The sequence below is a fragment of the Prionailurus viverrinus genome, chromosome B1, assembly GCF_022837055.1.
Source record: "Prionailurus viverrinus isolate Anna chromosome B1, UM_Priviv_1.0, whole genome shotgun sequence".
In the NCBI taxonomy this organism is placed as follows: domain Eukaryota; kingdom Metazoa; phylum Chordata; class Mammalia; order Carnivora; family Felidae; genus Prionailurus; species Prionailurus viverrinus.
The window spans coordinates 121,492,881-121,510,562 of NC_062564.1; the positions used below are offsets into that span (position 1 = coordinate 121,492,881).

The 17,682-nt window shown below is 36.8% G+C and overlaps 1 protein-coding gene across 3 annotated transcripts in view; it reads left to right on the forward strand.

The window, feature by feature from the left end:
- The window catches only part of PPP3CA (protein phosphatase 3 catalytic subunit alpha), a 326,948-nt gene that overhangs the window by 291,886 nt on the left and 17,380 nt on the right, over nt 1-17,682 (forward strand). For all 3 annotated transcript variants that reach the window (XM_047855193.1, XM_047855194.1, XM_047855192.1), the window contains one exon: nt 984-1,058. In XM_047855193.1, coding sequence (XP_047711149.1) covers nt 984-1,058 — 75 coding nt within the window. The remainder of the gene's footprint in view (nt 1-983; nt 1,059-17,682) is intronic.

A 17,682-nucleotide genomic window follows, 5' to 3' on the forward strand; every position in this document is an offset into this window, starting at 1 on the left:
GGGAACCCTTTGAACACCCTTCACTTGGGTTGTTTCCAGTAAATGTTCAGATTTTGAACATCCATTACAAAAGAACCTATTAGTATATTTGTATACATAATTCACTTTTGATAGTTAAATGGAAGCTGTGGATTAATATTGGCTACATTGATATTTACTCTTTATCATAGATTTTCCACTCTAGAATCACACTGATTTTTAAAAGGAGCTCTTGAAGAAATAGTAGGCCACTTTCTTTTCACCTTCATGACAGAATCCAACCTAATTTCAGAAGTTGTTAAGTGTCAATAGCATGCACCTTAGTGTAAAAGTAACATGGTACTAATTTCTGACAACGCTTTAATACAATCTGGTTGTAATAAGTTTACTCAATTAAGTGTCTTCTTAAACTTACTGAAGCTTTATTGATAAAGTTTTGAAAATAAAATTTAAAGTTAGTATCCTCAAAACTTCAAATATTAGTTTGTCAGTCGGCAATTCGTATCAAACAAAACCCATGCCCATCACTGTGCTGGGTTCTCTGGGGGGATTAAAAGAATTAAAAAAAAAAAAAAAAGAGAGAGAGAGAGAGATCTAGCATTCACTTAGTCCCTGCAAAACAGATGGTTGCAATGTGGTCTAGATGTAATAGCATCATCATACAAACAAATAAAAATTCAAAAGGAATCACTTCCTCCTTCATAGATGGATAGTATATTCACAGCCACATATCTGATTTGTCCATTGTCTGTTGACGTAGCTAGTTAAATGTTACCATACCATTTCATAGGCATGAGCTAATACTTTTATAAACATATAGTCTGTGTAGAATCACCAAGCCGGTTATGTTTTATGATCAGGATTTTATAGAAAGTGCTTTGCAGGAGATTCTATATACAATATAGGTAAGAAATGCTAAGCTTGCTCATTAATAATGCCAGAGTAATAATTAAGGCTATAACTGAAAATCTGGACTTTTTAATTTTTATTCTTTTCCTTTTTAGTGACTGAAATGCTGGTAAATGTCCTCAACATCTGCTCAGATGATGAACTAGGGTCAGAAGAAGATGGATTTGATGGTAAGAGGCTTGAGCCTTTGTGCTAATGCTATTTGCCAGGTGATTACTTGGTGTCTCATAGGTAACCCAAGGAATATGTTTCTAAGATTTGGATTATGTTAAATTATAACATACAATTGAGAATGGAAGATATTATATTTTCTATTTGTTTTGAAGAAATACACAAAAAACCACACACCAAACACACACACACACACACACACACACACACACACACACACATATCATGAGAGAATTTTCCCATGATTCTGAAAACACTGTTGAATAGTGAGCTATTTTAATGACCATCTTTCAGTAGCTCACATTGCTAAGTGACTTTTTTCACTCCTTAATAACAAATTTTTAAAAAGTAATCCTTTAGCAGATATTACCATTTACTGAGTAACTTCTAAAAGTGCCTTTAGTGAAGTTGTTCCTGTCAGTTATTCAAATTTTGATGTTTATGATAAAAAATACATATTTACACATTAATATGTTGTTATTCATGTCAATACCAATAATTTTTCATATCTATAATAATAAGTAATGAATATGCTGTATGCACCTTTTGTATTATTGTTTAAGATACTGTTTGGTATTCAGTTACCCCTGAAGAGTATACTTTCTCTATAAGAAACAAAGGTCTGGGGCACCTGAGTGGCTCAGTTGGTTGAGTGTCTGACTTTGGCTCAGGTCATGATCTCTCAGTTTGTGGGTTCGAGCCCCACATCAGGCTGTGTGCTGACGGCTCGGGGCTTGGAGCCTGTTTCAGATTCTGTGTCTCCCTCTCTTTCTGCTCCTGTCCCACTTGTTCTCTCTCTCTCTCTCTCTCTCTCTCTCTCTCTCTCTCTCTCTCTCTCTCTCAGAAATAAACATCAAAAAAAAAAAAGAAATATCCATCAGATGAAAGATGGAGAGAAAAAAAATCACTGTAGATCTTACAGAAGTACCCCAAAATGAATGGAAACTAACAAAAATGTAGGTGGAGGGGAAAGTTCGAGAGCAAACCACTTCTGTAAACATGGGATAAAAACCTAGTCTGTGTAGGGAACTCAGGATTCCAAGATGCAAGAGAGACCTGTGGCTTGATGAAGTTCCAGTCTGATAGAGAGGCTGATGCTCAATCAATAGAATGAGACAGATTATAAAATGAAGAGTGAAGGTGGCAGCAGAAACTAGATCTTGTGGAAGTTTAAACTGATAGCATCTTTACCTTTAAAAACTGCATTTAAGTCCAATGAAAGGTGAATGTGGCCCCTTCTGGAAGTTAGCATCTGACTTCCAGATTTGATGTTTACTTGGATTAGCACAGGTCACATCTACGAATGCAAACTACCTAATGTTGTAGGCAGAAATGAAATAAAAGGATTCATACACTCATATTAATAGAGTCTGTATACTTAGGTAAATGTGAAGTGTACAATTATTCCTATCATCTCGTAGTTTTACTCCTCTCTGTAATTTCTATCGTCATTGCCTGTTTGTCTCCATAGACTATTCTTCAGTCATATGTCACATTTCAAGGGCATGTATAATGTAAGGAAGGAGAGAGAATTCTATATATAATAGAATATAAAATATATAGAGGTGCCTGGGTGGCTCAGTCGGTTAAACGTCCGACTTCGGCTCAGGTCATGATCTCACGGTCTGTGAGTTCGAGCCCTGCGTCGGGCTCTGTGCTGACAGCTCAGAGCCTGGAGCCTGCTTCGGATTCTGTGTCTCCCTCTCTCTCTGCCCCTCCCCCGCTTATGCTCTGTCTCTCTCTGTCTCAAAAATAAATAAACGTTAAAAAAATTTTTTTAATATGTAATATATGCCTAAACTTTTACTATGTTAGAATTAGCTAAAGAATAGTTGTAAGAACTTACTTCAGTAAATATATTGATATATTTTGAAATATCCAGAATTCAATGGATATTTTCTGCTTCTTCCAGATTCTAGATGTTCCCTATGTTATAGCCACAGTTTGCTACTATTAACTCTTCCAGGCTTAGTGATATCATTTAAGAGATAATATTTTCATCATGATGGAGTCTTTTTTTCTAAAGGAAGAATACGTCCCTGGTGGTATCTTAAAAGTCAACAAACATTTTACAATAGATGTCTTTCTCTATGTTCATTTTATTCCTTTTATGTTCCTTTTATTCCTCAAGAGAAAGATTAATTAGCGTTAATAAGGTGATAGGCCTTTGTTAACAAATCTCTATTGTAGTCAAGTTCATTGGCCAATAATTATAATATAAATGATATAATAAAAGTGTAATATTTTATACAGAATAGGTAAGTTTATAATAGATATTAATGCATACACTCATCAAATATATATTGAGCACCTACTATGTGCCAGGTACTGTAGCCAAAATGCCTGTACATTTCAACAGTACAGGTGTTTCCTGCACAGTTAACTATTACCAAGACTAACTCAGTGTTTACTTCACTAATGGGGAGTTCTCTTTATCTACCCTTTCAGTCTCTTACATATGAAAGGATATATTGTGTGGCTTACTCTGCTTTTAAAATAATTTCTTCCAATCATCAGTCACTCATCAGAATTTGTTTTTAATCGTGTTAATTCCAATTATAAGAGTGCATGTTTTTTTCAAGGCACTTAGAAACTTTTGTTTGTTTCTAAGCAGACCACTGAAAGCTGACTCTACCATGCTTAAATCTAAAGAAATAAAAATATTAATTAAAAGTATGTTTGGGGCACTGGGGTGGCTCGGTTGGTTAAGCATCCATCTCTTGGTTTCTGGCTCAGGTCATGATCTCATGGTTCATCAGATCGAGCTCCATGTCAGGCTCTTAGCTGACAGCACAGAGCCTGCTTGGCGTTCTCTGTCTCCCTCTCTCTCTGCCCCGCCCCCCCAAATAAATAAATAAATAAATATTTTTGTAAAAAGTATGTTTAACTTAGGATATCATACATTTTGAAGTAAACAATAAGAAATGTTCTTTACTGCTTATTAGAACATGATGCAAAAGCTATGAATTTCTTCAGAGGTGCTCAGAGAAGAACTTGTAAAACTTTCCAGAATTCTTTGACTCTCTGAGACTACAGTTTATTGAGAACGTATATTGAAGTTTCTTCTTTTGGAGTGAGGGATGCACTATTATTTTCAACCAAGGAATAAAGTTTCTAATTCTTCCCAGTCCCTCCTGCATGAGGTCTGCAGTCTGTCTCTCTCTGGGGCCTGGCCTTCTGCTCTACCTACCAGGCTCCCGAGCTTGATGGCTACAGAGATGAAAGCAGGAATCAGAAGCCATCAAAGAACTTAACTGAACCTCTCCCTTAAAATGGCTGCTTTACTCTAAGGGCAGGGGGTGAAAGGATGTGGAATCTCTTCCTGAGAGATTTATCTAGTTCTTCTCAGTATTTTGCTCCATATCCAATGTCACCTGAAAAGTCACAGGTAGTAATGATATCTCTACAACCCATGACTATCTTTTTACCTTCTCGGGTTGACCTCTTAGTGTCTATAAAGTCTATAGCAGATAGGGATTCTTCTCATTTCCTAGAGGAATGTAAGCTATGGGATTAATTTGTTTTTCCTTCAGGTTCTTTCAGCTCCTCTTTACCATTTATGTCTCAGGCATTATTCTAAGTCCTTTACATGTATTAACTCTTCACTAATGTTTACCCTTTTGACCAGCAAAAAATTGTAATTATTAACTGTCATTCAATTCTTCATTATCATATATATGTTTACTAGGGGATTAATATTATCTCCACTTCAGAACAGCCTATTGATATAGGTGCTAGGATGATTCTTGTTTTACATATGAAACGTTTGCCACTGGATGAGGTGAGGTTAAAGCTGAAGGTCACACAGCTAGTGAAGTAATGGAGCCTGGATTCAAACTAACATGTGCCTTGTCCTCACCCTCTTGAACTTTCTACAACCAGTTGCTACAATGCTTGAAATCTTTTTTTTTTTTTTGAAGCAGCATGATGCCTTTTGCTGTTGTTGTTGTTAACACAACAGCACTTAAATAGAATATAGTTTGTTCTGTTTAAATATACTGCAAAAACTGGGGTGCCTGGGTGGCGCAGTCGGTTAAGCGTCCGACTTCAGCCAGGTCACGATCTCGCAGTCCGTGCGTTCGAGCCCCGCGTCAGGCTCTGGGCTGATGGCTCGGAGCCTGGAGCCTGTTTCCAATTCTGTGTCTCCCTCTCTCTCTGCCCCTCCCCCGTTCATGCTCTGTCTCTCTCTGTCCCAAAAATAAATAAAAACGTTGAAAAAAAAATTAAAAAAAAATAAATATACTGCAAAATAAAGAAGGAGATTTTTTTTTTTTGCACTATTTGGCCATGAAAGTCAAATAAACTGCACATAAAACAGTTTCATTCTATTCCTTTAATCTGAGTTTACTCCAAGAAGTTATGTGTTTCATCACGTTAAACATGTTGGTGTATCTGAGCAGACAGTAAGTCCTCTGGTTCAAGTTTTTGCTGAGTGGAAATCATGTCCTGAATCTCTCCTCCTTAGCTTCTGCCTTACAAATAAAAGAATTTGATACCCTATCCAGAACAAAGTTGTTAGTTTAAATTGGTCTGTGGCTCTTTTATGTTGAAAATAAAATACAAAATTTCTATTATCTTGTAAAGTTTGGAAACAGTTGAATACCAATGAATGTCTTTGGAGGATCTAATTTATATGTATTGGGGTCTTTGTTTCTTGTTTCCACTTCTGATTTGGGATGATAAAATTACAGGCTGGTTTCAGTTTAGGGTTGTGATTCCCCAGAACATTTTACAGAAGAAAGAAATCCAAGTAGATGTATTTTATCTGGTAGTTAATTCTCATTAATGAAGAAAACTCTCTTCAGCCCAAGGATTAGTTGGTGATCCCAAAATGGGGGGAAAGACTGGCAGAAATCAAGCAATCTGCATCATTTCAGAGGTTTATTTATTGTTCATTGTAACAACAAGGACATCTGGAATAGCGATAAGCATTAGAAACCTAATGACAGTTTCATGAGTTAAAAATATTTATTTATTTGCAGCTTTCTTTTAGGTCCTAAAATCTTAGACTCTGAGATCACACATACATATGTGTGCATGTGTATATACGTATGCACACACATAGACACAAAATATGTTTGAAACTGTGACATGTCTGGTTAACAAGGAAAAATCATGAAAGTGAAACTGAAATCCTGTAGAATAAGAAAGGAAAGAAAAAAAATAATAAAACTAAGACATTTCGAGCCAAATATAGTTTCAGGCTGCACTGGAAAGACTTAATATTAAATTAGAATTTATGTCTCTGCTTTCATCTAGAGAGCAAACCACATGGTGGAACTCTTATCCTTTATCCACAGTTTTGCCTTATCCTAATGTTAACCACAGGCCAGTCACTGAATATGGGATCAGAGAAGTTTTTTTGCATGCCTCTACGAAACTATCTAAATTGTATACAACAAAATTATCTCCCATCATCTGCTTCGAATTATTAGATAATTCTTGATGTCTAATATCGTGGGTTCCAGAATGTCTTCCCACTTCTTTCTGTCTAGCTTTAAAAAGCCATCCCTAGGGGCACCTGGGTGGCTCGGTAGGCGTCCGTCGGACTTCAGCTCAGGTCACGACCTTGCAGTTCGTGAGTTCGAGCCCCGTGTCAGGCGCGGTGCTGACAGCTTAGAGCCTGAAGCCTGCTTCGGATTTTGTGTCTCCCTCTCTCTCTGCTCCTCCCCCACTCACACTCTCTCTCAAAAACAAATAAACATTAAAAAAATAATAATAATAAAAATAAAAAGCCATCCCTAGCTGTGAAAGTGTAAAGTTGGGAATTTGTGGGACTAACATGGCATTTTATTGGTCCCTGAGGAATACCTCTATAAAGGTTTGATTGTATTATTTTCATTCAAAACTGTATTTAATTGCCACGATGCACATTTGAGATGAATTTCCTTGTAAAAACTCCCCTTTTCTTTGTGCATCTGGTAGCAGCACACACACTAAGAATCATTAACTTAGAACTTTTCTTGTGGCTGCAATTATTGTTATTTCTGTGCACTTCATTGTAGCATCCTGTATTTCAGGTTCCCAATTTGAAAAAAAAAAAAAAAGTTGTATGTCCTATAATAATGGACAGTGTTTTGGGAAGGGGGATTCCATTTTAATATAAAATGGAAGCATTTCTATATACCAAATAAATAAATAGCTCCCAAGGAACACAGTAGTGATAGGATTCTTGTACCGTCAGCATTGACACATCACCTGAAGTTGATGAGCTTGGAAAAATGCTTACAAACGAAACAAAGGCTGAGTAGGACTATAATGCAGGAACTTCATAATGTATCTGGAAGTTGAGGTGACCAAACAAAGATACTGTTAAGAATAAGATCTAAAGGGAGCTATTCCAAAGAGCTATCCTGGGGACTTAACAGCTATAGAATCAGTGGGGCAAAGGAAAGAAAAGTTGATTTGGGTGGTTTCAAGCCTAGGTGTCTAGGAGGATGAGAATATTTATGGAAAAACTCACCAATTTCGGGAGAAGATGAGTTTGAGTAAAAGTGACACACGTAACTCTGGAAAGGTCCAAGCGGAATTTGGAAGTGAAGCCCTGCAAATTGGGAACAAATTCTGAGCTGGTGACAGAAGCTTGGAATTAAAAGTCATAATAGAATCTATTAAAAGTGAAATAGGTCTCCAAAGTGGCTGATGTGAAAGGAAATAAATAGAAGAAAATTGAAGGCCAATTCTTAAAATTAACCCTTCTTTTTTTTAAATGTTTATTTATTTTGAGAAAGAGACAGAGAGAGTGTGTGTGGGAGCACAAGTGGGGGAGGGGCAGAGAGGGTGAGAGAGAGAGAGAGAGCGAGAGAGAGAATCCCAAGCAGGCTCTGTGCGGTCAGCACAGAGCCCAATGCGGGGCTTGATCCCACAAACCATAAGATCACGACTTGTGCTGAAATCAAGAGTCAGACGCTTAACTGACTGAGCCACTCAGGAGCCCCTTAAATTAACCCTTCTTGATGAAGCTAGAGAAAAAAGACAAATGAGCTAAAGAGAAAGAAAGAATGATTAAGTAGAAAGAGCCAGGATTGTGTAACAGTTCAGGCAACAGCTGTAAAAGTATTTGCACCAAATGCAGAAAAATTACTGTGTGATGTGTCTGGCCAAAAAATGAAATATTAGGACATAACTTTGGTTGTCAGATACCAGATTATTGAAAAGAGGTGTTTATGTTAGCCATGGTATTTATAATAGCTAAAAAAGAAAATAGAAATCATTGGCAAAAGGCCAAAAAATAAAATTCGGAGGACCTCAATTTTCATATCGTGTTATATTTTCATCTTATTTTATATATTTTTATTTCTCTGTAAAAATATTTCTTCACGGGATATCTTTTTCTGTGTATTCAATGGCAGGCAATCACATGGTTTCTGCCTTCATTGAGCTGAGAGTCTTGTTCAGCAAGAAACCAACTTAAAATATGTTGTCTTACAGAGAATTGAAAGGGTTGGAGCACCTGGGTGGCTCAGTTGGTTAAATGTCCGACTTCAGCTCAGGTCATGATCTCATGGTTTGTGGGTCCTGGCCCCACGTCAGGCTCCGTTCTGACAGCTCAGGCCTGGGGCCTGCTTTGGAATCTGTGTCTCCCTCTCTCTGTCCCTCTACCGCTCGCGCGCTCATTCTCTCTCTCTCTCTCTCTCTGTCAAGTATAAATAAACATGTAAAAAAAAAAAAGGGTTGAGGGAGCGAGCATGACTAGGGACAAAATATTTGACAACTAAAGAAAGAACTATAGAGGACATCTTTCTTGTCTTCTGCTTCTGACAAGGATAAGAAAAACTCTTCATGTATTTTACAGCTTTAGGAAGTATGGCCATGTGAGAAATCTACCCATGTTTATCAGCAAATTATATGCAGAAATGGGTATTAGTTTACCAGTGTTAAGCTCTCTTATCTTTTTATAATATCTGAGTTTGAATGATGTAATTGAAGAAAGTGAAAGGAAGATATATATACACAAAAATTATTCAATATTTTGTAAAAGGATTTATCATTTTTTTCTCAGCCTTTTGTTAATTACCTTCCAGTTTAGTGTTGTCTTTTTTTTAATTACGTGATATTTTGGTGTGTAATTTAGAAGATAAATCATGTTTGTCACTGTAAATGTATCCTTTGTACTCTGTTCCATTTATAGTACAGGTAACTGCTTTTTTTACATCATAGTTATGCCATAAAAAGGAAACAAATAGTTACAGCCAGTATATCATTTAAATTGAAACATGCCTAAAAAATACACAGGGGTTTAGTAGATAGTAGGATAGAAAGTCCCATCATATTTATGGCTATTGATGTTTTAGGGCCTTGACTGTCATACAAGGTGCCTGGTTAGCCATCATATAATCAGTATCACCAAGTCTAGCTTATCAGATTTGATTGCAATAATTAAAATCCTTTAAGTTGCTAATTAAAATGATACAGTAACACAGCCACTGAAAGTACTGCTTTATTTTCCCATTGTACTACCATCGTTTTGCACAATGTGTTTCTTTTTTTACCTAGCAGGATTTTCACATTACGTGGAAGCACAGACTTTGCAGAACAAAGTAAATTGAAAAAACAGCCATATCCTTGTTATAACTAATTGGTTGGATAATGTCCACCATTGGCTAGAATATTATGCTCACAGTAAAATAATGCTCTGGAATTTTATGCTGTATTTCCATAGACACATGTATGTTACTCATCTACAGTATTTTTGCACAGGTTTAAAAATCATTAATTTTTGTAGTATTTGAGCCTTTCTTAAGCCACTGGTGACATGGTCAACTTATACTAAACATTAGCTATTGTATATCTAAGCATACACTTCAAATGAATGTATTTGAGAAAGAAAGCCATGTTGCATCATAAGAAGGGAAATAAGCGTGTGCTCTATAAAGCTTAATATATTCTTTACTTGAAAAGCATCGAAGTAGACAGCTCTTTCTCCTCAATGAAGGCAAAGGTGTTGTGTATACATATGTCTATATTTTAGAAAAGCATCACTTCTCACAAACAAGGTTCAAGTAATTGGTATGTGAAAGGGGTATTCTTCACAGAGGGGACTATAGTGGTAATGTAAGCTTGCTGAAAATTGATACTGGGAGAAAATAAGATAGTCCTTCTTCCGTTTTTGCCAGAGCTTTCATGTTTCTCTTTGTACTAAGGCATTTTATAGGTCCAAGTTGTCAGCCTGAAGATTATACTTATGTGAGAATAATTATTAGTTGATGGAACCACTGAAGACAGAGTTGTGGGGAGGCCAATGTTTTTCAGGCATTCCCTTGATGGTAATTGTTTGATCTCTGATGGCGAGTTTAAGGGCTCGATGAAAAAGTTAAATAAGTGTTCAGAAAATCTAGATTTTAAAAATATTTTTCTCGGAGCGTTGTTTGTGTTTGCCCTTCTAAAAAGCTGTTATTCCTTCCTCCTTACTCTTCACTTATGAGAAGTCATAAAACTTTTCTCCTACTTTTTCTTAGCCCTCCACAGAAATAGAAATCTTGATTCTATTTGGTCAGCCCAACTTTTTGAAATGTTCCTTTTTTTTTTTTTTTTTTTTTTTTTTTTTACCGAAAATGAAGCCAGCTGTCTGCCACCATTTTCCCTAGTGAATGTGCCACTAGGGACACAGCCTTTAGCCTGGTTGACACAAAACACAACCATGGCCCCAACTTAGGGAGCTTGAAATGAAGGAATATCACACAATCATTATTTTAATTTACAGAGAGAAGTGTGAGTTTTAGAAGAACTGGAATATCCATGTCTGCACAAGCATTTCTTTCTTCTTAGTAATTATAGCAAACATTTTTGAGTACCTCTCATGTACCAAAGATCTGTGCTAAGTGCTTTAGCAGGTAGCACAGTATGTGGCATGTGTGTTTGTTGAGTGTTAAGAGCGAGTGAACCCATTACTTATTTAATTCTTCCACCCTCCTATGAAGTGGATCAAACAACCTGCTACGGTAATGAATTTTGGCTCTGGGTCAGCACTCTCAGTGGTTGACCTTAGGCCAACCATTTCTGTTCCTTAGAATCATCCTGAGGACAATGGAAACTAATAATACTTCCTCATGTGATTGTTGCTAGGATTATGTGAAATAATGCAAATAAAGCACTTTGAACATTCCTTACTTTATAGATGAGGAACATGGACGCGACAAAACCTAGTCATCTGTCCAGGACAGCACAGCTAGTGAATGGAGAAGCTGAAACTCCAGGTCTCTTACTCCAGAGCAGAGGTTCCTCACCACTGTTCTGTTCTACCTCTCACATGTCAATTTCTTCAGGTCCTAAGGGAAGTGAATGAGCCAGCTATTTTATGATCTGAAGCCTTCACTAGGGCCAGAACACTGGAAGGTCTTTTGCTCCCTGGACAGTACTTCCCTAGACATTTCAGATGTCTGCCTCAGATTCTCTTCCTTACTCTGCCTCTGTGGCCCATTGGTACCTTTTTGATTGGCATATCCCCTTCCTCTGATAAGAGAATAATATCTTTAGGTGATGTTAAAGTCTTAAACATTTAAGTTATCTATGCAAGCCTGTGCACTGATCATTGGCCAGAACCTAACGCTCCTTTCTTTATTTCTTCTTCTTGGGCAAAACCTCACCACACCCTCCACGTACTGACTCAACACCCACCTAGATCTTGAATAGCATCAGAAGACTTCTGAGTGGCTTTGTTTTAGATAAGCTCAATACATGCCTATGCCTCAGGGTCCTCCACTGTCAGACCAAGGAGTTGTTTTATGGATCTCAGCGTGGTGCCCAGTTAGTTACCTTTCTCACTAGTGTTTGGCACATGGGACAATGAAACATAATACTTTACTCTGTCCATTTCCCCCCTTTAAATATAGTCCTAGCATTTGATAAATTTCAGAGATAACATTTAAATATAGTCCTAGCATTTAATAAATTTATAAATGCATAAGAGTCCAGAATTAAGTTCTGGTCTGAATGCATTCTTTCAGCATTTGGCATATATGCATAATTAGGTCCTTAATAGATACCTTTTTGAACCGTTCTGCCCTCATCTACCCAGAATAATCCTTGATAGATTAAACACCCAGACATTATGATTGTTTCTCCTGAAGACAGTAGGTCTGAATGATTAACTTCACATTTGTTATCTTATTTCATTTTGCTTTTATTTTCTTTTTTAAATTCTTTATTTTTATTTTTTATTTTGAGACTGAGAAAGAGTATTCAAGGGGGGGGGGGGCAGAAAGAGAGAGAATCTTAAGCAGACTCCCCACCCAGTGCAGAGCTCAACAAGGGGCTTGATCTCATGATGGTGAGACCATGACCCGAGCCAAAATCAAGAGTTAGATGCTCAACCGACTGAGGCACCTACGTGCCCCCATTTTGCTTTTATTTTCACTTGTCAGTTTACAAAATTGATGTGTTTCTGTCATGAGGAGAGGTCAATCCAACTAGGATTTCACATCTTTTTAGGTTCTACTTTGGTAAATATAAACAAACTCAAATGTTCTTTGTCAGGCATAGTTTGAATATGTGATAATTTCTTAAAAAATCAACGGAAGTTCTCTGGTCTATTTTAAGGTCTTTAATTTTTACCCAAGTTAGAATTATGCCTGATAGCCAATTTCTGTGGCTCTACTGAGGAATCACTGAACAGATGGAACACAGAGTCTCAGAGAACAAAAATCCACGGAATCAAATTAAAGCTTGTAAACAGAAGTAACTTTTAATTATGTAGGATAACCAAATAATGACAGTTATTTGACATTTGGGAGTAGTCTATATATTTTTAAGATTTCCTATCCAAATAACTCGTTTATGTTTTATGACAAGAGAAGTGGAAAAAAAAAAAACCAGTCTAGGCTGTACTGGCCTTTCTTAAAATCCATTACACAGGAGAGACTTTTTATTTAAAAAAAATATCATTTAAAGGATCATCTGTTGCTTTCAAAATGGGATCCAAGACAGAATAGTCTTATGCCAAATATGACACGATTGCAGGTTCTATAATATGCTGAGATTTTCATTGAACTAAAAAATATAGGGGGAAAATTCAGAGTATGTGGTTTGGAGTGATTTGAAGTGGGTAGCCATTTTATCCCAATTTTACCACCTCTGGGTGTGTAATATGGTAGAATTAAAATCAAAGTTAAAAAGGCGTTCCAAACATTTGAGGTTATAACCTTCAAAAAAATGAAGTTTTATAGGAATTTTTAAAATTTGGGATCCTGAATGTGTTTTCCTGCCTAATAGGATAACCTCCATAAGCACATGTACAGCCATTTCCAAGGGCCAACGCCTAACAATCTCTTTGGACTAGTCCAAAGAGTGGTCGAGCCATGCAGATTTTCAAGTTATGGCTAGTCCAGGAGATCTTCCAGCAACTATCAACTCTAGAAACTGAGTAATCTCAGTCTTCATGCTAGAATATTTGTACTACTGGTGTTATCCAAGGATGTTGCAAGAGGAGTTGTAAGGGAATCCTTTTTCGATTCCTCGGCTTCCAAATGTCCTCTTTCCTAAAACTCACCTGAGCTGGAGGCTGCAGGCCTCATTGCAGCTTCTTCTTTTCCACCTCTTCTTTCTCAATTGCCCTTCTCCCAATTTAATAGCAAAGCATAGGTCTCCCAAGCCACAATCATTGTGAACCTCACCTTGAGATGTTTAGTACTGGTGTGCCAACAGAGAGATGCTGGAAAAACTCAGCATCTAGGAAGTATCCTTAATCAAAGCAGTGTAACCCCCTCCCATCCTTGTCATTAAGGGATGCAATCCAATAAAATTGTATTTCTGTGCTTTTTAAATATTTATCATAGATTTGTGCTATCTAGCTCAATTATGTACTACTAATAGTTGTGATATTGATTACAAAGGAATTTGTGAACACTTAAGGCAATGTGTCAGGAAATGTCCAAAAAATACATTTAATTTAGACTTGGAAACATGTTTTTGACAAAGTACCATGCAGTTATAAAAATATTATGAAGTATCGATATACAATTCACTAGAGTAAAATCAGGGAAATGGAAATACAATTTCAAAGGAAAAAAGGACACATGTAAGATTTCTAAATATCAGTGAGTATCTTGTTCATGGAATTTTTTATTTAAATGGATGATGGTGGGATGAAATTGCTGTGATATTTATAGGCCATCAGTAAAAAGAAATGTAATGTAGTCATTTCACTTGAAAATGGCAGTGTTGATGATAGTATATTCTTTACAACTATTTAAGTTTGAAGGTGGGAATAGTATACTTTGGAGGATACTCTTTTGTACATGCAAGAGTAAAAAAATGTAAAAGTTAACAGTTACTCAGTGCTTATGGTGCTGTTCCTAAATCCAAGGACTGAAATGCCTGACATAGTATAGGAAAATGTAGTAAAGCCCTTTGTCACACTCATGGCCAAGGGCAAAGCAGGTGGATGTCTAAATAACTTTTAGATAGCATCACTTTGTTGGCAAATAGAAGCTCAAGATTTGTTATTGCTAAACTAGGTCAGGGAAAGAAAAGACAAGAAAGAATAAGGTTTAGGGATCATGTCACATGGTTTGCCTTCCTAGCTTTATAGGGGCCAATTTGGGACATGTATTCTCCTAAATAAGATAGTCTGTATACTTATGGTTTCATCTTCATCTGTAAAAAAACCAAACCAAAACAAAACAGTTATGCAAGGTATTTAGAGGCATCTGAGGACTCTTACTTGTTTTATATCTTGTATTTCAAAGGTGCTGATTTTGGATGAAAACCTGACCAGTTTTTGTTTTTAATGTAACACAAGATACTTTTTTTAATCTCAACATTTCATGCTTCATTCCATCAATAGCGTTTTTTTCAGGTTCAATAATTGCTCTACTTGATGAAAAATAATATCTGGGGGGTACATCGAAACTCTGCTTAATAATAATGAAACATGATAAAAATTTTACTTTCAAATAGAATAAACTTCCTAAATAGATACACTTTGTTAGCTTTTAACAAATTTGGAAAGGTGGTGAGTTTCCTCTATTAGTTTGTTAGAATCTAAATTTAAAAGTTACAGATTTAAAGCCTACTAGTAATATGTAGTTCTTAAAATATCTTTCCTTTGAAAAAAGTGCAAAATGTTAGTATATATGTGCACTTTCGTATATAACATATTTTATTTAAAAATATATCCTAGGAATATATTTATATTAGTTAAAAGGCCTTTAAAGAAAGAAACCTAAATAATAAAAACTGAGGCCCATTTAATAATGAAGTGGAGAATTTCTGGTACTGTTTACATTAAAGAGTGAATACCTCACTTTTTTCTGCTTTTTATGAAAAGGAACTTTTTCACATTCTAATAATACGAAAATATTCCTATTTTATGAGACATTTGAGTATAAAATTTTATGTAGCTCATCATCTTCATTTCTTACAATTACAAAAAGATATTGAAAGCAATTAGATTCTGTTGGATTGGGCATATAAAACAAAACCTACCAGGCCAATTTTCTCCTAGAGCGGTTTGGAGAAGGGATGGGTTGCATGTAGCTGCATTGAGAACTTTTCTTTATTGCTTCCTTTGGCAAGTTCACCCATTCCCCATGTAAACCAAAGGGCAGGATGGAGACATCTGCTTCTCAAAGCTGCTCCCTTTTCTCTCTAAACCAAGCTTCTTTCAAATATTATTTTTTTTGACATTTTATTATGAAATGTTTTAAACATACAAGAATGTTGAAACAATTGTATGGTCAATATCCACGTACTCATGACTTTCCACAATTAACATTTGATTATACGGTAAAGCCTGGGGTTGCAAGTAACTTGTTCTGCGAGTGTTCCACAAGATGAGCAAACATTTCTAATAAATTTTAACTTGATAAACGATCAGCGTTTTGCCAAACGAGCAGTACATAACGCCAAACATCACATGATCACAACTCAGCCAATGGTTCTTGAAATTTGCTTTGATATACCAGTGCTTTGGATTACAAGCATGTTTCTGAAGTGAATTATGCTCACAAACCAAGGTTTTACTAGTATTTGCCTTGTCACATATTTATCTACCTCTCCATCAGTTCATCTCTTTCTTTCTTTTTTTTTTTTTGGTAGATAAGTGAAAGTGACAAAGTAAGTTCTGTTAATCGCTACTGCAAGGGTGCTAGTACGTGCTCGCCTTAACAGGTTGGCCCCCGGGGAGCCCCCTGTTTCTCCTCGCGCCTTGCCTCACCCCAGCATGCCCGGCTCCATTCACACCAGACCTCTCACCACCACTCAACACAACATGGCTTGTTGCGGCCTCCAAAAGTTTAAAAATTGTCTTCCTTCTATGGAGAAGACCCAGTTCTCCTTGTTCTCTCACTTTTACTTATCTTTCAAGATCCTTCAACTGTCATGATTTCAGTGACCTTTTTTTCTCGTGCCTCCAGACAATGAACACCTACTTTCAGTGACGTGCTGGTACATGTTTGACAACCCTTCCTGCAGGGGAGAAATGGCCCTAGTTTGTGGCTTTCGTAGCTTTCCATAGTATAAAACCTCTCCCTTGCCACTGATTCAGGCTACCAACGTGGAGTTAAGAGGAGATGCCCTCCATCTACTCTCACTAGTGGACACAAGCCAGCTCGGGCACACCACTGCTACGTGCACACTATTTGTCACACTCTGTTGTCATTGTTCACGCGATTTCCTAAAGCAGAGATCATGCTTAATCCGTATTTCTGTTGCTGGTGGTTGGCGCATGGAAGGTTATATGAGAGAGACTCACCAGAACACCTAGTAGATACATGATTTTGGTAATAAACTGTATTCTATCCAGCACTTCCCACATTCTCTAATTCAGTGAACACTGAGGAATTTGCTGTAGTAGTTCAATGGGTGGGAGTTGTTGGCCAGATGCAGAGCATCTGTGACGTGTGGTGGGTGTCCCATGTGGTAAGACTCTCTCTTCACCCTAGCACTTGGCCCCTCATTGCAACAATGCTGCTGCAGTTTCCCAGTCCCCTTAGAAGCTGAAATCCGCCTTGTGGGGATACAGCACTCACTCAGAAAGACACTTGGCTTGGCATGGACGCCTTTAAAACTTCATGAGACATCCAGGTGCCAAGTTAAGGTCAGAAAAGACACATGTTGAAAGCGAGTCTTTAAAGATTCCCTTGGTCTGTACATTAGCCTCTTCCACCTTGAGGAAAAATGAGTATGCACGATTGCCTTGGTTCTGGATAGAGTAGCATAACACCCCAGGCATGAAAGATTAGAAGTTAAAAGTTGTAAAGAGAGAAGTGCTCAAAAAAGAAGTGGGAATTACTAGAATGGAAACGCAAAATGTAATTTTACTTAAAATGACTAATTTTTAAAAAACATGAAATGTTCCTTGCGGTTTTAGACTTTCAAGTTAAAATGTCATATTCTTTTTTTTAAATTCTTATTTATTTATTTATTTATTTATTTATTTATTTATTTATTTTGACAGAGAGTGTGTTAGCAGGTAGGAGGGAAGCGCAGAGAGAATCCCAAGCAGGCTCCATGCTATCAGCACAGAGCCTGATTTGGGGCTCTGCATTTGGAAAATGCCAGAAATCAGGAATAATGCTACTAAGTATACAAGGATCTTTGTATCTGAACTTAAATCTACCCCACTATTTTTCAGTCCCTTTAAGTTCAATTACATATTAACTCAGCTATTTTGAGTATTTTATT